The 22,148-nt window shown below is 40.0% G+C and overlaps 1 protein-coding gene and 1 long non-coding RNA gene across 5 annotated transcripts; both read left to right on the top strand.

The window, feature by feature from the left end:
- The first annotated feature begins 628 nt into the window (after positions 1-628).
- Positions 629-18,175, top strand: shoc2 (SHOC2 leucine rich repeat scaffold protein). Of its 4 annotated transcripts, none has more exons than XM_042432010.1 (9): positions 629-695; positions 9,772-10,842; positions 11,200-11,337; positions 11,524-11,654; positions 11,958-12,146; positions 13,023-13,145; positions 13,982-14,119; positions 14,310-14,427; positions 15,894-18,175. In XM_042432010.1, the coding sequence occupies exons 2-9, from the start codon at positions 10,140-10,142 to the stop codon at positions 16,100-16,102; spliced, it is 1,749 nt and encodes a 582-aa protein (XP_042287944.1). In that variant the 5' UTR covers positions 629-695; positions 9,772-10,139; the 3' UTR covers positions 16,103-18,175. The 4 variants fall into 4 exon arrangements, with proteins under 4 accessions (XP_042287944.1, XP_042287970.1, XP_042287953.1 ...); XM_042432019.1 differs by lacking the exon at positions 629-695 and adding an exon at positions 782-1,172; XM_042432027.1 differs by lacking the exon at positions 629-695 and adding an exon at positions 7,659-8,057.
- A 439-nt stretch (positions 18,176-18,614) lies between these two features.
- Positions 18,615-21,140, top strand: LOC121882904. Its single transcript, XR_006092186.1, has 2 exons — positions 18,615-19,318; positions 20,635-21,140. It is a non-coding gene; the product is annotated as an uncharacterized LOC121882904 (long non-coding RNA).
- Positions 21,141-22,148: the final 1,008 nt, after the last annotated feature.

Here is a 22,148-nt window from a genome sequence, read left to right as displayed (position 1 = left end):
GAGTTGACAAATCAAATGGGCATCTTTCAAAGTTATAGGCTTTTTTTTAGTCCAAATACCTGAATTACATTCTGCATCATGACTACTTTTACTTGTGACACTTTAAGTATATTTTAAAGCTAATATTTGTGTACTTTTAGGAAAAGCAAAAATTTAAAATACTTTGACTCAGCACTCTTTCACCACCACCCACTTATAATATAACTTATATTTACATGTACCTTATTTATTACTATCATCATCATCATCATCATCATCATTATTACACAAAACTCATTCTGGCTATTAAAAGATCCACTTAATGAGCTTTCAATGTAAGTGATAGGGGCCATAATGTGCAAAAATGCATTTAAAAGTAACAAAAAGGGGGACTTTGGCATTAGAAAGACTGTAACATTGACAGATATCTACTTGATTTGACTAATTTAGACTGCTGAAGCTTCATATTAGCTTCGGATAAACTTTTAAATACATTTTTGCACGGAAGGATGTGTTAGATATATACCATAAATGTGTAATATTCATCATATAGTGTTTATCCAGGAATATTTGATTGTATTTCAAAGTCTCGTGATAACATTGGTTAGGCGTGCGAATGACGCAGTTTGGCGGCGGGGGAGGGAGGGAGGGGAGCAGAGCAGCAGTGTAGGAAAAGAGGAGGAAGCAGCAAGGATGGCGGAGTCACACCTCTGAAGGTAAAACAGTTATATTATCACCGTAACAGTGGACGTTTTACCCCCCACATCACGGCTACGCATCACTCCAGACACAATACACTCGTCAGTCTCTTGTTACGGCGTGTGTAACGATATAGTGTCATTTCGCAGAGGCGAGTACGAACGCACTCTTTTGTTCAGCTTCGGAATGGCCGCTGTTTTTCACAGTGTTTTCTTTTTTTCCTCGGGTAATATTCAATACGGGAACGGCGCTTAGGCACTGTGTTACAGTTAGTCCGCAGCTTGCGTGCCGTCAGTGGCCGCTCTGCGAAGATATCAGCTGCCTCCCATCATCGGCTTGTCTCTTTGGGTGTCTGCCGCCCGATCGCGCTCAGCTGGCCGCAGCAGAGGGCTCTCCTCTCGGTCCAAGTAGCGGCGGTCGGGTCGCTCCGCTCGGGCCTACATACATACACACACACAGTTAGCTCTGCTTCAGATGAAAGCTAATCGCTGGAAGTGAGTAAATATGTCAGGGAAAACCTCGACATCCTTTTCGCCATCTCAGCAAATACGTGTATAAGCATAGCCGTTTGTTTTATTATTTCATCCTAATCGTGCTGTTACTCTTCCTCGTTTGAGTCAGACGATGGCTCGCTGAAATACTGTTAGCTGGCGGGCTAACTTCTCGCTAGCTGACGTTAGCAACTTAGCAGTATGGCATCACTGACGTTTGCTCTGCTATTGACGTTTAACTTAGCTTAGCTGCTTTTATTTCCTGCCTTGTTGTCAGCCCTTCTTTAGCAGCTTTAGCCAGTGTGTTTTTCTCTTTTTGAAGATTGCTCGCTTTAGATATGTTACTTTCAAGGCTGACTTAGCTGACATAACTCATTTTCAGTCTACGTGAGTTGGCTAACGACAGTTAGTTAGCTGGTTGATGTTAGGTTAACAGTCACACCGGAGCCTGTAGCTTTGTTACTGTCCGCGTCACATCCAATAACCATACAGTGTCACCAACCCTGCTATGTGTTCTTTAGGTGTTTATGTAAATTAATTAATCTCGAAAGGTGACATGACTTCCCCGACCTGGTACCGTTTTGTCGGTAATCTGTTTCCAAGGATTTGTCATTGGCACACGTAGCCATCGAGCTAGTTGCGTCCTATGTATAGCAGTAGCCGATAGCTGCACCAACTCTTTGCTTTTTTTGCCTTCAGTTTTACACAAATAACAACTTAAACTGGCAGGCCGGGTCATACCTGGTTTGTTGTTTCTTGTACTAAAATAGTAAGGCATTGTCAAGCAGCAACTCATTAGCTGGATTGGAGATATTTCCTTGTTATATTTGCTTTACACACGCGTTTTCTGGTCTTCTATGATTAGCTAATATTGATGCATTTCTCATTTGATCCAAAAAGCATTGTAATGGATCAGCAAAAGCTGGAGAACATTAGACAATCCTGCTTGGGCCTAAATGCACTGGCATTATCAGATGGGCCCAAGATATCCTTAATGGAAACTTAATTATTCTCTATGTGGGTTGCAAGTGCCATGAAGTCCAATTGTGTAGTAGCACTTCATGGTGTTGTTAGTATTGATGGACATGCATTAGAAAGTTTCCGAAGCTGTATATGGGTTGAGCCTCATATTTTCATCTACTAAATGAGTAGTCCTAGCTTAATGGACCTCACAGTGTTTGCAGTTTTGTCACAGCTGGATCACTTGCCAGTTGATTGAACACTATCCTATGGCTTTGGCCAACTTATCCCACAAGGTCGCCTTTAAAATGATCCGTCCATCATCAGTATAGCAGAAGGTTGTGAAGGATAATGCTGTAAACAAACACAAAGCATCCATCAATAGTGCAGATTTCTGATCAAGCCACTTTTAATTGTAATGCCACAAAGTGATGCCACCGTTTTGTGTACAGCCAACAGGTTGTTTGTTTAACTTCTCTGCATATTTATTTCCTTATGCTCAGACTGGCTCTCCTGTTATTATATTCATATAGAACAACTGTGCACCACCAAAGCCTTTAATGCTAGTCGTCAGTGAGGTTACAACTGTATTTGACAAATTCATGTCCTTGTGCTGTTGGTTGTTTGCCAGTTTTTACAGACGGAGTGTGTATCGGCAAGTTTTTGGACGTCATTTTCAAACCTGCGTTGGTTAGTCTGGTTGAATTGGACTCTGGTTCGTTTTCCCCCTTAGGATGATTAGTTTGTAGAGATCTGAATACAGTAGTCGTTCAGAAGTGTGGACGAAAACAAGTCTGGTCATGAATTCTGGAGCAATTTGTTTGTGGTGGGAGCATGATCTGAATCTGCAGATGAGAAAACTGAACAGTTGCTGGCAGCTAGCTGAAGTGAATCAAGGTGCGACCTATGCTAGCAAAGAATACGTTGCCATGGTTGATATCTGGACAGATAGGGCCTCCTTCAGGACCTTCTTCCTGTATTTACATTTTCACAGCCGCCCCAGACACATTTGACCAATGAGCAGAGTGAATGTTCTCAGATTTTTTCTGTGTGAAAAGAAATCAAACCAAGGAGAAAATGTGATAAGTTCACCAACTCATCCACTGATTCGGACCAGAGTAAACAAACTACAGATTTCTAACTTCTGTTTGGGGTCATTTCTCAAATAAACTGTATATGACTGTCGCAATATTCTTGAAATGAAAGAAATACAAAAATGTTTTTTGGGTGGAGGAAACATTTTTTAGGTACCCTTTCCAAGTGAATTACATGTGACAGGCATATGACTACATAAATGTGGCGATTGTATACAGAAAGTGCGATTCCGGCAACAGCCTTCAACTCTGCTGTGATGACTCTCTTGAATAATGACTTATTTCCTATCAATTGTTTTTCATTGTATATGCTGTCGAGTGTGTGCATTGGGCCATATGCTCATCAGGGATTGAAAAGTGACTGAATTTCATGAACCCATTCAGTGCTTCCCCTAGGTTGACAGCTTTGGGGCAGGGTTGGATTGCTGAGCATAACTTGGGAGAGACTCAGTTCAGCACTTCTCTGTTTAGGGGCGGCTGAGATTGTCACTAAAATGAGAACAGTTGGTCTACCTTAAAGGTCAGTCCACCTTAAGTGAGCCTGGTCAGGTCAGGCTAAGCCATTGTTGCTGGCTTCGGGACTAACCCCCTTCACTTTTCCAGCAGTTGGGGCAGCAGCAGATGAGACTTTTCTTGGTCTTGAGAAGCTGCAGCATTTATTAACTGACACACTGTCATCTGAACTGTACATTTACTACCAGGTTGACAACTTACTGCTAACCTTTTCATTCACTGTCCCTTTTCTGCTGCTCGCTCTCTCCGCTCTCTCAACCCCAAACACGCTACACACACACACACACACATTACGCACTGTCCTGTTCCTTAACGGAGCTACACTGCTCTTATAACAGTACCTTTCACGTAGATGTCCTATAAAGAACGAGGAGAGGGAGGATTCTGGGATTTGATGCACTAGTCGATCACTCAGAACAATTCCACGATAACGTAGGGTGTTATCGTGTTTGCACAGTGTGCGAGTGATGATCATTAGTAGCCCGTTGATATTAATGATCGTATGAAATTTTAGCAGCGGCGCTCATAATTCTGCAGCGTTTTACCTCCATGGTAGAATGAATATAGGGGGAAACGCTGCCATTGTTCTGTGGTTTTCTGACACTGTTAGTACCCTGTTGCTGTTTGTTCTTCTTCCTTCTGCTGAAGCTAAACTGAACATCAAACTTTTGTGCTGTTTTTCAGAAACCTCTGCACGCATTTGTAAAGATTACAGATAAGAAACTAAGAGTATGCCTGTTCGAATTTGGTTAATATTTTGTTGATCTGGGTGAACAAAGACAAAAAGTTGCTGCAAGAACCACTAAGCTTGTTTTCTTATCCAAAAATGTCAGTATTGATATAATGAAAGAGAAATATCAATACAAACAGTCAAAAAAAAGAAAAACAGCCAGGAAATGAACTACATCAATTTGATGTTGAACTCTTCTTCTGGTCTCATTTGGTCTTTTGTTGGGACAGGTCATAAAACATGAGTCTTTAAATAACATTTACATGCAGTTTGTAATAAACAAGATTATGTACCAGGGCAGGGACATAGAGAGTACAACCATAAAAGGAAATTGCTTGCACAGTTTGGTTTAGATGGCCCCAGCAACAGGGCTGGTCTGGCTATTCTCATTTTATGTTAAAATAATTTTGCACGCAGGTATGTCTATTGCAGTTATATGTTAACGTCTTCTTTATGACGGACTGAAAGAGCAGTGGATATCTTTTTTTATTTACAGAACACTCTGTTAAGCATTCTCTCATGTCAGGGGTGCTGCTATTGACCCAACATTTCTTTTACCCAAAAGGTCATATGACCTGTTGTTGTTGGGACTTCATGCTTTGAAGGCCACTTCTAAAGATTACTCTCAGCAGTCCTAACCTTTTCACTTAGCTCTGATCCTGATCCAAACCTGCCTCTCTTTTTTGCCACAGCTTAGCTCGTACTAGTGCTGGAGAGCTTTAAACAGTCACGGAGGTACAAACAGCAACAGAGACAAGCTGGCTCAGTTTGTCATGTAAAGATCCAAAGAGTTCTGTCTGGAGTCTGGATGTCTTTTGAGACGTAAATATTCAGTGTGATTGTTGCGTTACAGACTTTAGAGGGGATGGCTAAAATTGCTGAATGCCTGTTTAGGTGGGGCTGTAGGCTTACAGTAATGTCAACACCCGCTGGGCCATGTTTGTTTAGTAGGAGTAAGTTGGTGTGAGGTTATGCTTAGTACATTCAACAGATTTGCTTTCACTGGCACAACACACTCAATACCACATATCTCATGGTACTGTCAACACACCAGACCTGTTGTGTTTTTTTGTCTTATGTATAAGGATGATTATTGTATTAAGGCTCCTATTTTATTATATTTGTTGGTTTTTCCTACATAATGAAGGTTAGTTACATTGCAGACTCAGCCTACAGTTGCCCCACCTTAACATAAGCTCAAACATAACATAGAGGCTTCGTTACAGCTTACTTTTTATAGTTTTTTGTGATGTTTTCTATAGTAGTATTTTGCGTGGTATCCTAGCACCATACATAATGTCTGTTAAGAGAGGAATGTCAAGGAGGATCTGTTGTGGCAGGAAGGTTTGGACCGCCTCTCTTCCTCTTTAGCACAGATTTCAGCTAACAGCAGTTTTTTAAAAGTTGTGGTTCTCCTGCAAAATGTCACTGAAATTGACTCACTCACTCATCGCTGAGCTGTCTTAACAGAGCAAAGTTAGGAATTTTTTTTTTTTTAATGCTGCCTACCAGAGCAAGCAAAGCATCGGAAATGAAGTGGGCTTTATGTAGCCAATACTGTTCCATCAAAAATATTTGGATCGATCCTGAAGCACTTTGCAGCAGCATATTCTGAGCTGTGTCTGCCACAAGAAGAGTCTGTTTACTGTAGATTGTGGTGAGCAGTTTTTGATGCATGAAGACAGAAAATCCAGATAAAAAAAATCATTTTAAACTGATCTGTTTCATTTGGAATCAATTTCTTTCTTTACAAAAATGGCAGAAAACAAATGGACGAGCCCCAGGAATATAATGATTATTTTCATTATTGATTAATCTACCAATTAGTATTCTAATAATAGTTTTGACTATAAAATATTGAACATCACATCCGTCACATTTTTCTTATGTCCTAGATGATGTCATCAAAGGTCTTATTTTGTTTGGCCAGGTGTCCGAAACCCAAAGATATTCAGTTTACAGAGATATAAACAGAAAATCGTCACATTAGAGAAGATGGAACTTAAAACAATGACTCTATTATTACTGAATTAATGGATTATCAAAATACTTTTCTGCCCATTGACTAATGGATTAATCATTACAGCTCTACAAAGTAGTAGTTTACCGATATGGGTTTTGTAATGGCTGATATTTAGAGAGCAGGGTGGATCATATCCGATATATAATACCCATATCATGTTGTTGTTTGTTTGGGGGTTTTTTAAGCATCTGATAAAATACAACAAATGAGACACAAAATTGCTGTATTTAAATTAATTTTATTTAAGACTAAAGTTATCCAATCAAAAAACAAAACTTTACAAAAAAACTTTTATGAATAAAAACGTTTTAGTGCATTTAACAGCAGATAACAGCATCTTCTTGTTTCTGACAGAGATGATAGTGTAGTGCGTAGAGTAGCAGCATCTCTTTGTTTTTAAAGTTCCAGTCCCAGTTAAGAGCAGCAAGTTTCTCTGCATTTTCTCCACCGAGCCTGTTCCTCCTCACCAACCTCACTGAATATTCTGTCACTGGGAACAGAGAAGGGTGGAGGACACAGAAACCTTCTTGCCAGCGGTGCAAGATTTTGTTCTGTTTCCACCATTCCAGTGGCAGACTGGTCTTTCTGTCAGTCTCCGGCTCCCGGAGGTAACGGTTCAGCTCGTCAGAGATGTCCTCACTCTCTTCCTCAGCGGGAGTTGATGATGACTGCGAGCCCCGAGAATGTTTGCGTACATTCAGTCCTCCGCCCTTATTCGTTTAGGATCTGATCCTTGATCTCCAGTGGTGGCTTGTTGTTGTTCAGACTCAGAGGCAACGGTTTGTTCTCTTTTAGCTGTTTTGTTCGGTGTGTCCTCTGGACCTCGTGTCGAGGATCCAGCAGTGTTGCCAGCACCGAACATTTGGTCTCAACAGTCTTGGAAAATCTTTTCTCCAAGCTCTGCATTATTATCTCCCAGAGTGTTCTGATCCCCTTAGTAGTGGGACCCTCTGCCTGAAGCAGCATCTTCATCACTACAATGCTTGAGATGATGCAGGAGACAGAAGCCTTGCTCATCTCAAGAGTCACCTCTTCGATAGGGCCCCGTGTCTCCATCAAATTTTAGTTGATTGTTCCGTAGTTGGACATGTAAACTCCCCATGTTCTCCATGGCCTTGACATTTAAGACCTGTTTCCTTTCCTCGTCATCGTCTATTAAATGACACGTTAGACTCATTAATGATTCACTTTTCTCCAGACCAACAGTCTGTGGTGAAAGACAAATGGAGGCCAGCGTTGTTTGGAGCAGTCAGTGCTTTGATTTTCTTCACAACCTTTGAGTGCACACTGTCCAGCGTGTCTTTGCGGTAGTACTTCTCACTTTTAAGGCTTTATATTGGTTCTGCTACAGCCAATAACTGCTACAAGCTCACATCTGAAACAACCGTAAAGGGCTTGTTGTCTGTGGCAATGATTTCTTTTCTAAAGTGTCCGTTTGTTTTGACCCAGGATCCGATTTTTGCCATTTTCTTTGAGCATCTGTGTCATAGTAGGCTGGAGGAGTCAGCTCTTGCTGCATCTTTTTTCTTCTGTGCCTCTTTATAAGCAGGGAGGCAGGGACACTTCAGGTGATTCCAGATGTTTGCGGTGTTTTAGCTCCCATGCTCACCAATTCGCTTCAGATACTGCACTTGGCCTTCCCTGGCTCAGTGAAATACTGCCATAAGGGACTAGATTTCTGTCCAGCCATCTGTAATTATTAAAATAGAAAAAATACACGGTCAGTATTTGGGTTAAATATAAATAAGAAAAAGAAAAGTCATCTATAATTCTATTATTCCATGCACATAATCTAATAAGAGGGAGAGCGGGTTAAAGTGTGTCAGAAGCAACATCATTCAACTGCATTATTATTCTATACATTATAACATAATATATATTTAACACTAGCCAGTAACGGGATGGGAATGGGAGAAATGCGTTAACATTTAGAAAAGGACGTTTCTAGCAGGATGTCTGTTGCCAAATAGTCAATCTAAGTGATCAGACATGTTAAAAACTAATAACTTTGTTCAGTTGCTTTGCACACCCTGCTCATATCATCTACCAAGTGACTGGAGGTGACAACAATGTGACAGAGCAGAGATCCTGTCCTGCAAATCCACTACTATCTCTCATTAAACACTGTGCCAAGTTAGCTTAGTGTATCGAAGCAAAGACGAGCACACGCACACACACGTGCATGTTGGGTATCTTATAACTATCAAATCGATCGCTTTTGATAGCAGATTGTTGACTTGAGATGAGTGGAGTGGTTCATCAATCTTGTCTTCATCTTCTGCCTCAGCTGACAGCAGGTTCTGTTAGCTGGCTTTTAATGTTAACTGTGCTGCTGGCAAACGTTGCATTGGCATCATCATGTATATGAGCGCCATCGATGAAGATAATATGTTTATGTTATGTAATGTGCTCAACAACGACAGACCACAGGCTCACCAACAATAAAAGGCTTCACAGTCACACTGCTTACAGTCTCACAACCGTCCCAAATGACACATCTGATAAATGTTTTATGACTGCAGCTCGTCAGGAGTAGGAGTGGGGGCTGGACACGCCCATACAACAGTTTTTCGAGTCCTGTAAGCTAGTTTAGCTGGTTTAAGGCTTGTTACAATTCCCAACTAACATTGTTCGCATTTTCCCACTAGAAGACCAGAATCAATCTAATGAATCAGACAGTAAACATTATATATGTTATTAAGAGTGGCCAGTTAAATATATTGAGCTTTGAAAGCACTGACGTCTGCGCAAAGAATGGCGACATCGACACAAGGGGGAGCGCTAACGTCGTTCCATAGCAGCCAGGGCACAAAATGAGCACTGGTCACCAGCCAAATGCTGGTAAAATATGCAAGTGGTTGGTAGATTTGCTTTACTCACCAGCCAAAAAAACAATGGTAACCTATTGAGTGTCTGGTAAAATTTGAACATTCACTGACCGTTTGGCCTGTTGACAGAGAAGTGAATTTTGGACCCTGATAGCAGCCACACTGACGAGGCCGCCTGCAGATGTGTCTCCAGACACTTTTTGTTTGCAGGCATCAGCCAATGCCGATTATCTCAAAATGCCAGATATTAGTCCGATTAATTGGTCAAACAGTATTTCAGAGTGTATTATTGTTAAGTGTCTGAAATGATAGAAACTAGTAAGAAATACTAAGCCCAGAAACTCAGGCAGACCACTTGACTGTTGATATTCAAAATGTTGTTAAAGCTTTTAAAGTAAGATGTGTACATGAAATTGTGAGTGTGAACAAAATATCCTTTTCTTTTCCCCAACAGCAAATCCTCGAGGGATTATAAATCCTTGATGACCTTTGCAGCCTGAGGGAACTTTTACCCAAAGGTCCTGGGATTGTATGCAGCTCCGACACTTAAGCATGTGGCCCATGGATGCCACAATCCAGTTACTTCAAAGGATTTTTTCTCACATGGCATTTTAACAAAGGAACAAAGTATCAAAAGTATCCAAAAAACCTTTGGATCACACGGTCTTTATTTCAAGGATAATCATAAATGTGTGGGCCTGCACAGGGATGTTTTCTTTAAAAGCCTCCTTGGCTGTCTGTGTCCCTTTTTCCCGAAACCATAAGTAACCTGACAAGAGAGACTCTCATGAGCAACTCTGCAGGAGGCCCGATAACGTCGACATGAGTAGTACTTTAGGCAAAGAAAAAGATTCAAAAGAAAAGGACCCAAAAGGTGGTCCAGCGGGGAAAGAAAGGGAAAAGGAGGCCAAGGCTCTGGCCAGCTTAGTCAAGGATGGTGGCAAAGAAACGAAGACCAAAGGGAAAGATGCCAAAGAAGGAAAGAAGGACACTAGCAGCTCAACACCGGGTGTTGCCTTCTCTGTTGACAATACGATAAAGCGGCCAAACCCGGCACCAGGTACGCGCAAGAAGTCCAGCAATGCCGAGGTGATCAAAGAGCTTAACAAGTGCCGGGAGGAGAACTCAATGAGACTGGACCTATCTAAACGGTCCATTCACATGCTGCCCACTTCAATTAAGGAGTTGACGCAGCTGGCTGAACTCTACTTATACAGCAACAAGCTGCAGAGCCTGCCGGCCGAGGTGGGTTGCCTATCAGGCCTGGTCACTTTGGCCCTGAGTGAGAACTCCCTGACCAGCTTGCCTGACTCCCTGGACTCCCTTAAGAAGCTTCGAATGCTCGACCTCCGGCACAACAAGCTGCGAGAGATACCGGCTGTTGTTTACCGGCTGACATCTCTCACCACGCTGTACCTGCGCTTCAACCGCATCACAACGGTGGAGAAGGACATCCGAAACCTTTCCAAGCTCACAATGCTCAGCATCCGGGAGAACAAGATTAAGCAGCTGCCTGCAGAGATAGGTGAGTAAAACCTACATGTAATAACAGGATGAATTCCTCAAGTTTAGGCGGGGCAAGAAGCAAATCTTATCGCCCATAACTGTGGGAGGTAGTGGGTTACTGTTGAGTTTTAAAGCATTGAGCTTCCAGAGTGTAGAAATATTTTATTATGCATACAAATGACTGAACGTTGAAGTGTTGAGTCTTAGATGAGTCCATCACTCTGAACCGGTGCCACCAAGACAAATTCCACTTGGTCCACTTGCAAAACATTGTTCTGATTCTGTAAAGCAGTGAGAAAAACGAGTCTGTGGACTTTTATCTTGAGTAACTGATAGTCTGAGTTTTTGGTGTTCTTTCTCATGCATATTTCTGCAGGGGAGCTTTGCAACCTCATCACTCTGGATGTCGCCCATAATCAGTTGGAACACCTACCGAAGGAAATTGGGAATTGCACACAGATAACCAACCTCGACTTGCAGCACAATGAGCTCTTGGACCTCCCGGAGACTATAGGTATGACAGTTTGAATATGTTTTTGGGCTTAAAAGCAAAGTTAGCTTTCAATTTGTGTCTTTGTAACTATATTTATTTTAATTATTTTACCATTTAATTGAAAAATGACTGAAGGTATAAGGTTTGTATAAATGTTGTAATGGTAAAAAAAACTTAAGAGATGTTTTTTTGTTGTTGTTGTTTCAGGCAATCTGGCCAGCATAAATCGCTTAGGTCTGAGATACAATAGATTGTCAGCCATCCCCAGATCATTAGCCAAATGTCGAGAACTGGAGGAGCTAAACCTTGAAAACAACAACATTTCAGTGTTGCCAGAGGTAAGTAGAAGCAAAAATATAAATGCTAAATAATACTGAAAAATAATTATTAGTTGCAGCCCTAATTTCTGTTACGTTAACATCAACTGTTTCAGTTTCACAGTGGTAATGAAAATGTAAAACAAATTCCTGTTGGAGCCCAGACCCCTCTGTCCATGTGCTGTAAAATGTTTTCTAATAAGTGTACGTCCGAGGCGAAGGCCACTAGTGCATCCAGTGTAAAAATATCACTCTATCACTATGATAAGAGTCCTGTCCTGATCATATGGTCTCTGTCATGTCTCTGTTTCTGTGTCTGACCAGGGCCTCCTGTCAAGTTTGGTCAACCTGACCAGTCTGACACTGGCGAGGAACTGCTTCCAGTCGTACCCTGTGGGCGGACCATCCCAGTTCTCTACCATCTACTCCCTCAACATGGAGCACAACCGCATCAACAAGATCCCCTTTGGTATCTTCTCCCGGGCCAAAGTGTTAAGCAAGCTTAACATGAAGGTACGAATATGTGCACGTTTGTCTGTGAGATCAATTATCTGTTTTTATCTGTCTCTGCTTTATACTTTGATTTTTTTTTTTTAAATCGGGTGTTAGGGCATCATAAGATGTTCAAATCTGTGGTTAATGAGCCTTTTCCCCAGTAAGATGTGACAGTGAGCAAACAATCACAAGACCAGGAGCCTGAAACTAAAGCAACAGGAATTTAACCATCATGAATTTTATTGTTTACACCTGTGCTTTTCCTTCTGTAACGTAAAAGTGTCTGCGTTGAAAAAGAGACATATGGGAACTTGTGAATTGGACCTTGTTGTCATACTAATGTTATACTGTGTTATAAGAAATTAAGCACTTACATGAGTAATAAATTGGTTATAAATCTTAAAACCACTTTGAAAGTTGTGATAAGTATTAATCTGGTAAATAAATGTAAATAATTCTTTAGAGCAGCTAGAGTTGTTCGTCATAGTAAGACGACATGACATGGGGAGAATCCTGACATTAAATAATGCATTTACATGTAGCGCACACACAGCTGCGTCTCTTTGTGTGCTTTACGTAAATGCCATTTGGAGAGGAGCTGTATTGAGAGAACTGCACAGAACAGCACTTATATTGTAGATTGTATCGGCCTTCAGCGAGACATATTATATACAGACACTCTTAAAAATAACCTGGACTCGTTCCTCGGTGTATGTCCATCTGGATGTCGTTTGGATTTAAAATCTCCAATGTAAACATTTTTTTCCTGGCGCCAGGTGACATAGCTGGCATACTGCACTGGTCTGCTCAGCCTCTTGAACAGCACTGTCCTTGTGTTGACCGTCTGAATTGTCATTTATTTTGCTAATAAAAGCACGCCATTGTCTCCCTCAGGACAACCAGTTAACTTCTCTGCCATTGGACTTCGGCACATGGACTAGCATGGTCGAGCTTAACCTAGCCACCAATCAGCTGACTAAGATCCCAGAGGACGTCTGTGGTCTAGTTTCTCTCGAGGTGAGTCTTGGATACGCACGTATTGTACAACAGGTGGCACACTCTGCCAGTCCTGCATCCAGTGAGTTGAGTGAAGAGGAAGGAAAAAAGTCTCAGTGCAAATTTCATCTGTATTTTGTGCAACTCATAATTAGGAGAAGAAGTGTTTGAGACATAATGACCAATCTTGAATATTTTAGGCTAAACATGGATAGCACCGTCAGTCCTTGGAGTCTCCCAGACCTGATTTAATCTGAAGCCTTTGTGCTTTTTGCTCACAGGGATCACTTCTACATACGTTTACCTCGTTATTTAACATTTTGGCCATGTTTAATTAACCTGACGTGCCAGATGGTTTGTAAAACAGAAGCACGTGAGAAGTCGTCCTTGGAAACTGTTTGAAAAAAAGGGCAGGCACTTAAAATACTCGGCAGGTGATTGGATGAACCGTCTGTCTATCACCATCTATCACTGTCTTACCTCGCGAGGCAGCTGGATTTGCAAGATCACGACACATGAGAATCCTCATAGGACACTGATTAGTCCGAACCACCGGTGGTGCGAGAGCATAACTTGAAACCCGACAAGATGGATTCTTGTGTGATCTTACGAATCCAGCTTCCTCGCAAGATAAAAGTTGAATATGAACATCTGACATTGTAACATCATATATATGACTGAAATTAAGGAAAAACATAATAGGTCCCTTTTTAAATGCTATGAACACATTATTACCTTTAAATATTTACCTTCTTTGATTTGTTTCTTCAATTTCATAGTAGAATATTTGTCATAATTCAAGATGAAGGATTGCTTTACTGCTTGTGTGTCATGATGTCACTTCATTGTCTTCACAGGTGTTAATATTGTCCAATAATCTTCTCAAGAAGTTACCACACGGTATTGGGAATTTGAGAAAGCTACGGGAGCTTGACTTGGAGGAAAACAAGTTGGAATCTCTACCTAATGAAATTGCTTATCTTAAAGATTTACAGGCAAGTTTTCCAGACACGCAGTTATCTCCTTCATACTTATTTTGCTGTAAATAAAGGTAGATGTGTCTTTAAAATGACCTTCTTAATAATATCTTACATCTTTGATCAGTTAATTGTGCAAGAAATCCATCATTTCAAGATAAAACTGTGAAATAAAAAAAAACTTTCTGCGCTCTCACACTCTCATTAGAAATTGGTGCTGACAAATAATCAGCTGACTACGTTACCCAGAGGCATCGGCCACCTCACCAACCTCACTCATTTGGGTTTGGGGGAGAACCTGCTGCAACACCTTCCTGAGGAGATTGGTAAGGACTTCTTTCATGAACTCATCTACTTCCATCAGAGACAACAGTTCTCTCAGTGACAGTGGGGAACCAGAACTGATCCAGAGACGTGACACTATGAGTGAACTGGATCATGAGTCTGTCGTGTGTAGAAATTGAAAATACAAATGCGATTGCTGGCACGCAATTTTTTCAATACTATATCATTAAAAGAAGCATAAAAATCAACTGTTCAAACAAGTATTTTGCACAGACAAAGTAAAACAAAAGTAATTCTTGCCTCTCTGGCCTTTTTTTCCACATCATCCTCTAAATTCCTCTCGTTCAGAGGATTTACAGCTTATGACAAAGAAAGAAGTTCTGTGATCAGAAAACTTGTTTTTCAGTGAAGGCTTTAAGTGAACTAACCTCTAATATGCACCATCATTTGTTTTCATTTGTGCTATGAACAAAACTCTTAAAGTCGGTGGAACTTTTTGAACGTCTCATTTTACAAATCAGTTGTAACTTTTATTGGTTTAAAGTGTAACACCGTTTCCTGTTAAAAGCTAATCTTAACTGTTAGGATTTTAGGAGCTTAACAGTCCACAGTTTATCCCACCTCTGACCCTTCCTCTGCGATTGGTCCAGCCTGGCCGGTTACTGCCGAGGCTAAGAGTTAAGCCAGAGATTAAAACGGGTGAAGGAAGGAGCTGAAGGTTGGTGTATTTTTAGACTATTCAGACTGAGCCCACAATTCATTTATATCTGTGGCTTCAAGGTTCATCTGAATACATTTGTAGTATGACAGTGGAAAAAAATGTATGAACATCATCACATATATTCTTTTAAATCGTACCTTTAACTGTAACTGTGAGATGTAGCAGAGCCCTGAGGAAGACCGCTGCAGTCTCTTCATCATCCCCTCTGCGTCATTAACGATTTCCCCTCAACTGCTGCAGCGGCATCGCAGTTTTAAGATCTCGTCCGTACGACCGTTCATGTGAATTAAAGGACCCCTACGCAGTTTTTTTCACCCATATCATGTCTTTCCAGGGCTGAGACAAATCATAGATACAGCAATAAAGATCGTTAGAGCTGAAACGAGTAGTTGATCGACAGATTATTTATTAATCACCAACTATTTTGATCATTTTTTAACAGTTTTATTCATTTTTAAGCAAAAATAGCAAACACTCTGTGAGGATTTGCTGCCTTTTGTTGTCATACAGGATAGTAAATCGAACAACTTATGGCTTTAGTCTGACGTTTCAGGTAAAACAAGGAATTTGAAGACGCTGCCTTAAGTATCATGACTATTATAACTTCTACTGAGCTTGTTTACAGCACCAGAATTGCAACATATTTTTGTTATTATTGTGTGAGGGGCCCCTTTTATAATAATAATAATATTTTATTGACGTGCTAATTTCAGACACTGTTTTCCTGGATGATTTCGTCACTTCCAAACCACACGTTAACTAACAGTAACTGGTCTCGGTCCTCAGGTACACTGGAGAACCTGGAGGAACTGTACCTCAACGACAACCCCAACCTGCACAGCCTCCCGTTCGAGCTGGCCCTCTGCAGCAAGCTGTCCATCATGAGCATTGAGAACTGTCCCCTCAGCCACCTGCCGCCCCAGATCGTCGCGGGAGGCCCCTCCTTCATCATCCAGTTCCTCAAGATGCAGGGACCGTACCGTGCCATGGTCTGAGCCAAGAGCAGCTCAAATCCCAGTCCTACTTTTACTCCAAACCCTCCAACTTGCTCTGCACCCTCTCTCGCCTGCCCCCCCCCCCCTCCCCCCCCCCCCCCATTATGTGTATCATACACTGTAAGGAAAACGGACTCGCCACAATCAGTGTCGGTGGAGGGGGGGAGTGGGGGTGGGGAGGGGGAATAAGAGGAGGAGGAGGAGGGAAGAAAAGGAAAATGTTTCTTTCACCATCCCCGGGCAGAAACAAGGTGAATCTTTGGAGACTTGACTGGTGTGTTACTCCAGAGTTTATTACGGTCATTTTAGGACCCCAGCCTCTCCCCCAACCCCCCCACCAAACCCCCCCCACCCTGCTCATCTTTCATTCCGAATCATATAAGAGGAAAATATTTCCATCTCTTTGCCAAAACTGAAGATATATAAAGTTCTATATATTGAGTAACTGTGAGCTAAGTGGCAAGTCTTTTAACCATATAAACCATGCTCCCATTGCCAATGTATTTACAGTAATTACAAGCATCTATTATGTGAGCAAGGATACAATTGTATGCAAAAACAAACAAAAAAAGTCTTTGGAACTTCACATTTACTGCTGCTGCCGTAATTTAACTTTGTCATCTTGTTATATTTTCTTTTGATATTCCCTTTTTTTTTTTTTTTTTTTACATCATCTTCACTCGAGATAACTTGTGTTAATTGCTTCTTGACCACAGAGAACAAAGGTCTCAAGATGGCATGTTTGTAATTTCTTTTTTTTGTACATTTTTTTTTCTTTTTTATGTTTTTTTTTTTTTAAACTGTGCCTATGTTTAGAGTGATCCGGTGGTTCATTTCTAAACACAATTGTCCACGAGAATACAAAGATATAATTTATTTCAATAATACTTTTTTTTTATTACTGCTGTTTTAAATTTTTTTTTTCTTTTTTTTGTAGTGTACTTTTTGAATTAATCTGTTTTAAACAAGCGATATCAGTTATAAAATGATTGGAGATTTTTTTTTTTTTTTTTTAACAAATAGCAGCAGTTGTCAAACATAAAGCTAGTAATGTATACATATGAGAAATGCCAATCATACATGCTTGAAAAAAAAAAAAAAAGCAAGTTGGACTTTTCTCCAAAACGGGCGGTGCTGTGACCCCCCCCCACCTCCCCACCCCCCCACACTGTCTATACTGCTTTTGTGTGACAAAAAGGTATTGAAAAAAACGTCAAAGATACATAGGTGATGGGATAAATGATAGGAGATGTTTTTATATATGTACACAAATCCTGGTTGTTGCCTTGAGTGCAATTTTTTTTAGTTATGTTTACTTGTTTGATATTATCTTCAGTGTTGGGCTGCATAGCTGTCATCCAGTCGATCATTGACCAACATATCAAGCGTTTTTAAAAGACTTATCTGGGTCTGTGGAGCGAGCGGTGAGTGTATCAGAGCTACAAAAAAGGTTTGATAATAAAACATTGACAGGTAACCCCTTCTTGACACTTCCTTTTTTTTTTTTTTTGTTAATATCCTTAATTTCTCTGTAGTTGTTTTTTGACAGGGTCTCCTAAGAATCTTAATCACATGATGGAAAATGTTCCCTTGATTTTTAGATTTGTAATTTAATTCTTTTTTTTTTTAAATATCTTCTTTTGTCCCACACTGTCCCAGCTATGCTGCTGCTCTTATGCACTTTTTTAAAAAAAAAAAGACATTGGCATCCTCTATATTAAGAAAACAAACAAACAAACAAACACAGTAGCCTCTCATTGGTTATTTTGAATGGGGGCATTTTGTTTCATAAAGAAGTATTTTATCTGTTAAACAAACCGTTTATCATGTAAATTTGTATCAATGAAATATAAATGTAGAGTTTCGCAGGCTCAGAAAAGAAACTTTCTCTGAGGAAGTTTTATCCTGTCAATCTTAAAAAGGAACTGTAAAAGGGTCTGTGTGGCTATGAGATGTTTTGAGATTCCCATATCCTGCTTTCTCCATCGCGAAGTGAAATGGCTTCTTGCAGTTCAGATCAGCGTTGTTTATTTGAAATCATTAAATCACTGAGTGTTTTTTTTTTCCTCTAAATGATGAAGTGTGTATTCAGTTAGTATTATTTCAAGTGACTGTACATTAAAAATCCCAACAAAGGTAATCAAACTTTTTTTTTTTTTTTCCTCCCCCCCTTTTTTTGAAAGTGTGTTGCATCCCAACTCTATATTCAATCATGGTTCTGTTTTGTATTGAAATGTGTGGGTCTACTTTTTTTGCAGCAGCTTGGTGTGTTTTTTGTGGGCTGTGGCGGAGGAGCGACGAGGAGCGCCGCAGCTCACCTCCAGGTCGGGTCGGGAGGGGGGAGGAGGAGAGAGGGGGGGACGAGGGGGACAACAATGTACCGCTGCTTCTAATTTACCAGCAGAACCTGTTGCTGCTTTTTTCGTGGACTGAAACATATGCTGTACATGACAGGAGGTGGGGTGGGTTGATGGGTGGGGTGAGGGAGGCGGGAAAAAAAAACGATCCACTCCCAACACCGATAACAGACTTCACTCAAAAAAAAAAACCTGACGAGGGACAAATCCACTGACCCCCCTTTTTTTTGTTGATTTGGGGTCAGGCCCGGTGGTTTTCACACAGATCAAATCGTTTGGACACAACGATGAGACAACACAACAAGGTGCATATTTGAGCTTAACGCAGTTACAGTACAAGACTGTCGGAAAAAGACACACACACACAAAAAAAAAAAAAAAAAAAAAAAAATTGTAAAAAGGGCTTTCTGTGTTCACGCTCAACAACACACCGGAGGCATTGCATTCCTGGGTTTTATATAAAAAGCTTTGGAAGTTTTTTTTGTGTGTATTTACTTTTAGCTGTAAACAATTGTGTGAAAAATGCCTTCAACGAGTACTCAAAAGTGAGATGTGCATTAGGTATGCAGCGAGAGTGCTGTGACCCATTTTTACATTCAGTCTCTCTGTTTTTACTTTTTTTTTTTTTTTTTTCTTCTTCATGTGCCATTTTGCGAGGTTGAGAAACGCCATGTGTATGAAGACGCTGAGAAGAGGTGTGGGAGAGGTGGGAAGAAACTAAAATGGGCTTAATCGACCGGAGAACGTTTATCAGATCCTGGAATGTAGTTTAAACGTGCTGTAGAGGAGGAAGAAGAGGAGGAGGAGGATGAAGGAGGAGGAGGAGATGATGATCATCGACTGGCCCGTTCAGTTGGAGGTGTGACCTGTTATTGGATCAAAAAAAAAGTGATGACGATGTATTGCATACTGGTGCATCCAAACTTAAGTGGAGTATAATTGGTGTTTATTTTTCTATTGTCTGTGATTTGAGGCCATGGAGAGCATCGCAGAATCAAAGTCATTTCGCTCCTTTTTGCTTTTTACTTTCTGGATCATACAACTTTTTTCTTGCCTGGTTATTTTGTACAGGAAAACAAGCATGTTGAAAACATATTTGACATGATTTGTCTGGGTCAGAATCGGGCGTTTTGCATAGAGGACTTGGATTTAGTGGCTGTTTTGGTGTATCTGCAAATGCTCCCTTTTTGTATATTGCAAAGGGTATCGAAGCATTGTGTGTCAATGCTTATCCTACTTAATCTACATTGACAAGCAGCCTTAATGGTCTTTTTTTTTTTTTTTTTTTTTTTTTTTTTTTTTTTTTTTTTTTTAATGTGTTTGTTTGGCTATTCCTTGTGTCTATGGCCACTGACTGTACTTGACAAGCAACTGGTCGTTACGATGTAAATTTGGGTCTAGTTTCTTTCTGTCTTATTTTTTTCCTTTTACTCTGTACAGTAATCTGACGTTACGGTAGACTCAGTATTACAAATCTGTAATGTGACGAGAGTTTGACAAAAAAAAAAAAAAAAAAAAAAAAAAAAGACAACAGAGTGCAATGGAAGACAATGCCATTATGCTACCAAGTGGATGTGCATTAGCCTGCGTCTCACTTGTCTTTGGCATTAAAGGGGAATTTCACCAAAACTGACTTGCATTGTTATTCTAAACAGAAATTAGTAGATGATTTTTTTTCTTATATTATTATCATAAATCAGTTTTGAGTTGAGTTAGGAAGATCTGACACACACTGATGGTTGAAAGTTAATTTAACCTTTAAGAGACATATTTTTTAACAATGCTCATATCAAGCATCTGTAGTTAATTACAAGGAAATAATGACTCTTGTTAGACACAAATATGAATTTTGAAAGTTAAGTTAAGATATTGAGTCACATGTTTCTCATCTCGAGAGCACATAACTACATAAATGTCCACTTCTTGTGGTCAGTTTTGGTGGAATGGCCCTTTAACGCGAAGTCGTCAGCTGTTTTCCCCACCGCGTACCTACCTGACACCCTGAATCCCACCCACGCACACACACACACACACACCCCTCTATAGTATCTCCATACATTTACTTGACTGCCTTACGCGCACCAAGCAAAACCTTTATGACCATTTGATTAAATCAACAACGACAGATAATCAGTTTTCCTTTTTTTTTTTTTTTTTTTTTTCTTTTAATGTCAGCAAAGGGATCTGGGTACACGGATTTAACAGATGTTCAGCGCAAAGTTTCTGGGTCAGTTGTCTCTTGACTGGATGAGCAGATGCAGACATGACTACCTCTATGTGAGTCTTCATTGCTAACCACAGTGACCAAGATCCAGTCGGAGGTGTTTCTACCTGTGTACATAACAAAGCCGCGCGTTGGCAGCAGGAACTTGGATTTGGACCAGCAATTCAACGTCAACTTGTTTTACTAAGCATCCTTCTGTTGTTTTATTTTGGATATATATGCCTTTTACTAAGTATTATTTGGCAAATGAAAAAGAGGAAAAAATACACCGATTTGTGTGCTTGGTTGTAAAATGACAAACTTAATCAATGCCGCCCCATTGTAAGACAGTTATCCTGAAAGCAACTAGTTGCAGAGTGCCACTTTGCAAATGGGTGAAAATGACCATGTTTGGTGATGTTCTGTATGTACATACATCTTTTTAACTGTAATAAACCGATAAATATTTACAAATTTATGATGTGTAGAATGGGTTCATGTCCGTTTCACGAAACAGCACGTGACAAGAGAGTGATTCCTGTGTTTTGCTTTGATTTTCACCTTTTTATGTTTCCCTGTTTACATCTCTATTAAAATGGAAACAACATGAAAATATTGGTTGTCGACTGCAAAAAACACTTAATTATAGTTTCTTAACAAGTCAATAGAGGCCATTTATACTTTTGGAGAGGAAAAAAACTTCTCCATTGTTTGACATTTGATGCTAAATGTATCATCACATTAGATCTGCAACAAATAATCGATTAGTTGCTAACTATTAAATTGATCGCTAACTATTTTGATAATCAATTAATTGTTTTGAGTCTTTTTTTTTTTTTTAAGTCCAAATTCTCTGATTCCAGCTTATTAAATGTGAATATTTTCTGGTTTCTTTAGTTCTCTATGACAGTAAACAAGACGTCAAAACAAGACGTTTGATGACGTCACCGTGAACATTATGGACCAAACAACTAATTGATTAATTGAGAAAATAAATGAGATTAATCAATAATGAAGATAATCATTAGTTGCAGCCTTATATCACATAATCAAAAGACTGTACTAATGATAATAATATAATCATAAAACTTTATTTATATAGAACTTTTCTAAACACAGTTATAAAGTGTGTTCCAATAGAGGTCACAAATAAAACAAAAGATTTAAACAATATAATCAATAAAAGATCATAAAATAAATAATTCACTGAAAAGCAATTCTTATAAAGGGTGTTAAAAAGAATAAAGTTTGCAGCTCTGGTCTCTGCAGACATCCAACCCAAAGTCTAGGAGGCCAAACTGTGAAGGCTCAGTCACCTTTGTGTGGAAGTCTAGACCTGAACCACCAGATGAGACATCTGAGGATCTCAGAGAGCAGGAGGGCACATAAAGCAACAAAAGGTCAGAAATATAACTTCTCTGGCCTTTAAAAGTAGCCAGTAGAATTTGTAATGAACTTGAAGAGCAACAGGTAGCCAGGACCTGTG

The sequence above is a fragment of the Thunnus maccoyii genome, chromosome 2 (genome assembly GCF_910596095.1).
Source record: "Thunnus maccoyii chromosome 2, fThuMac1.1, whole genome shotgun sequence".
NCBI lineage: Eukaryota > Metazoa > Chordata > Actinopteri > Scombriformes > Scombridae > Thunnus > Thunnus maccoyii.
This window is presented reverse-complemented; position numbering and strand designations above follow the sequence as displayed.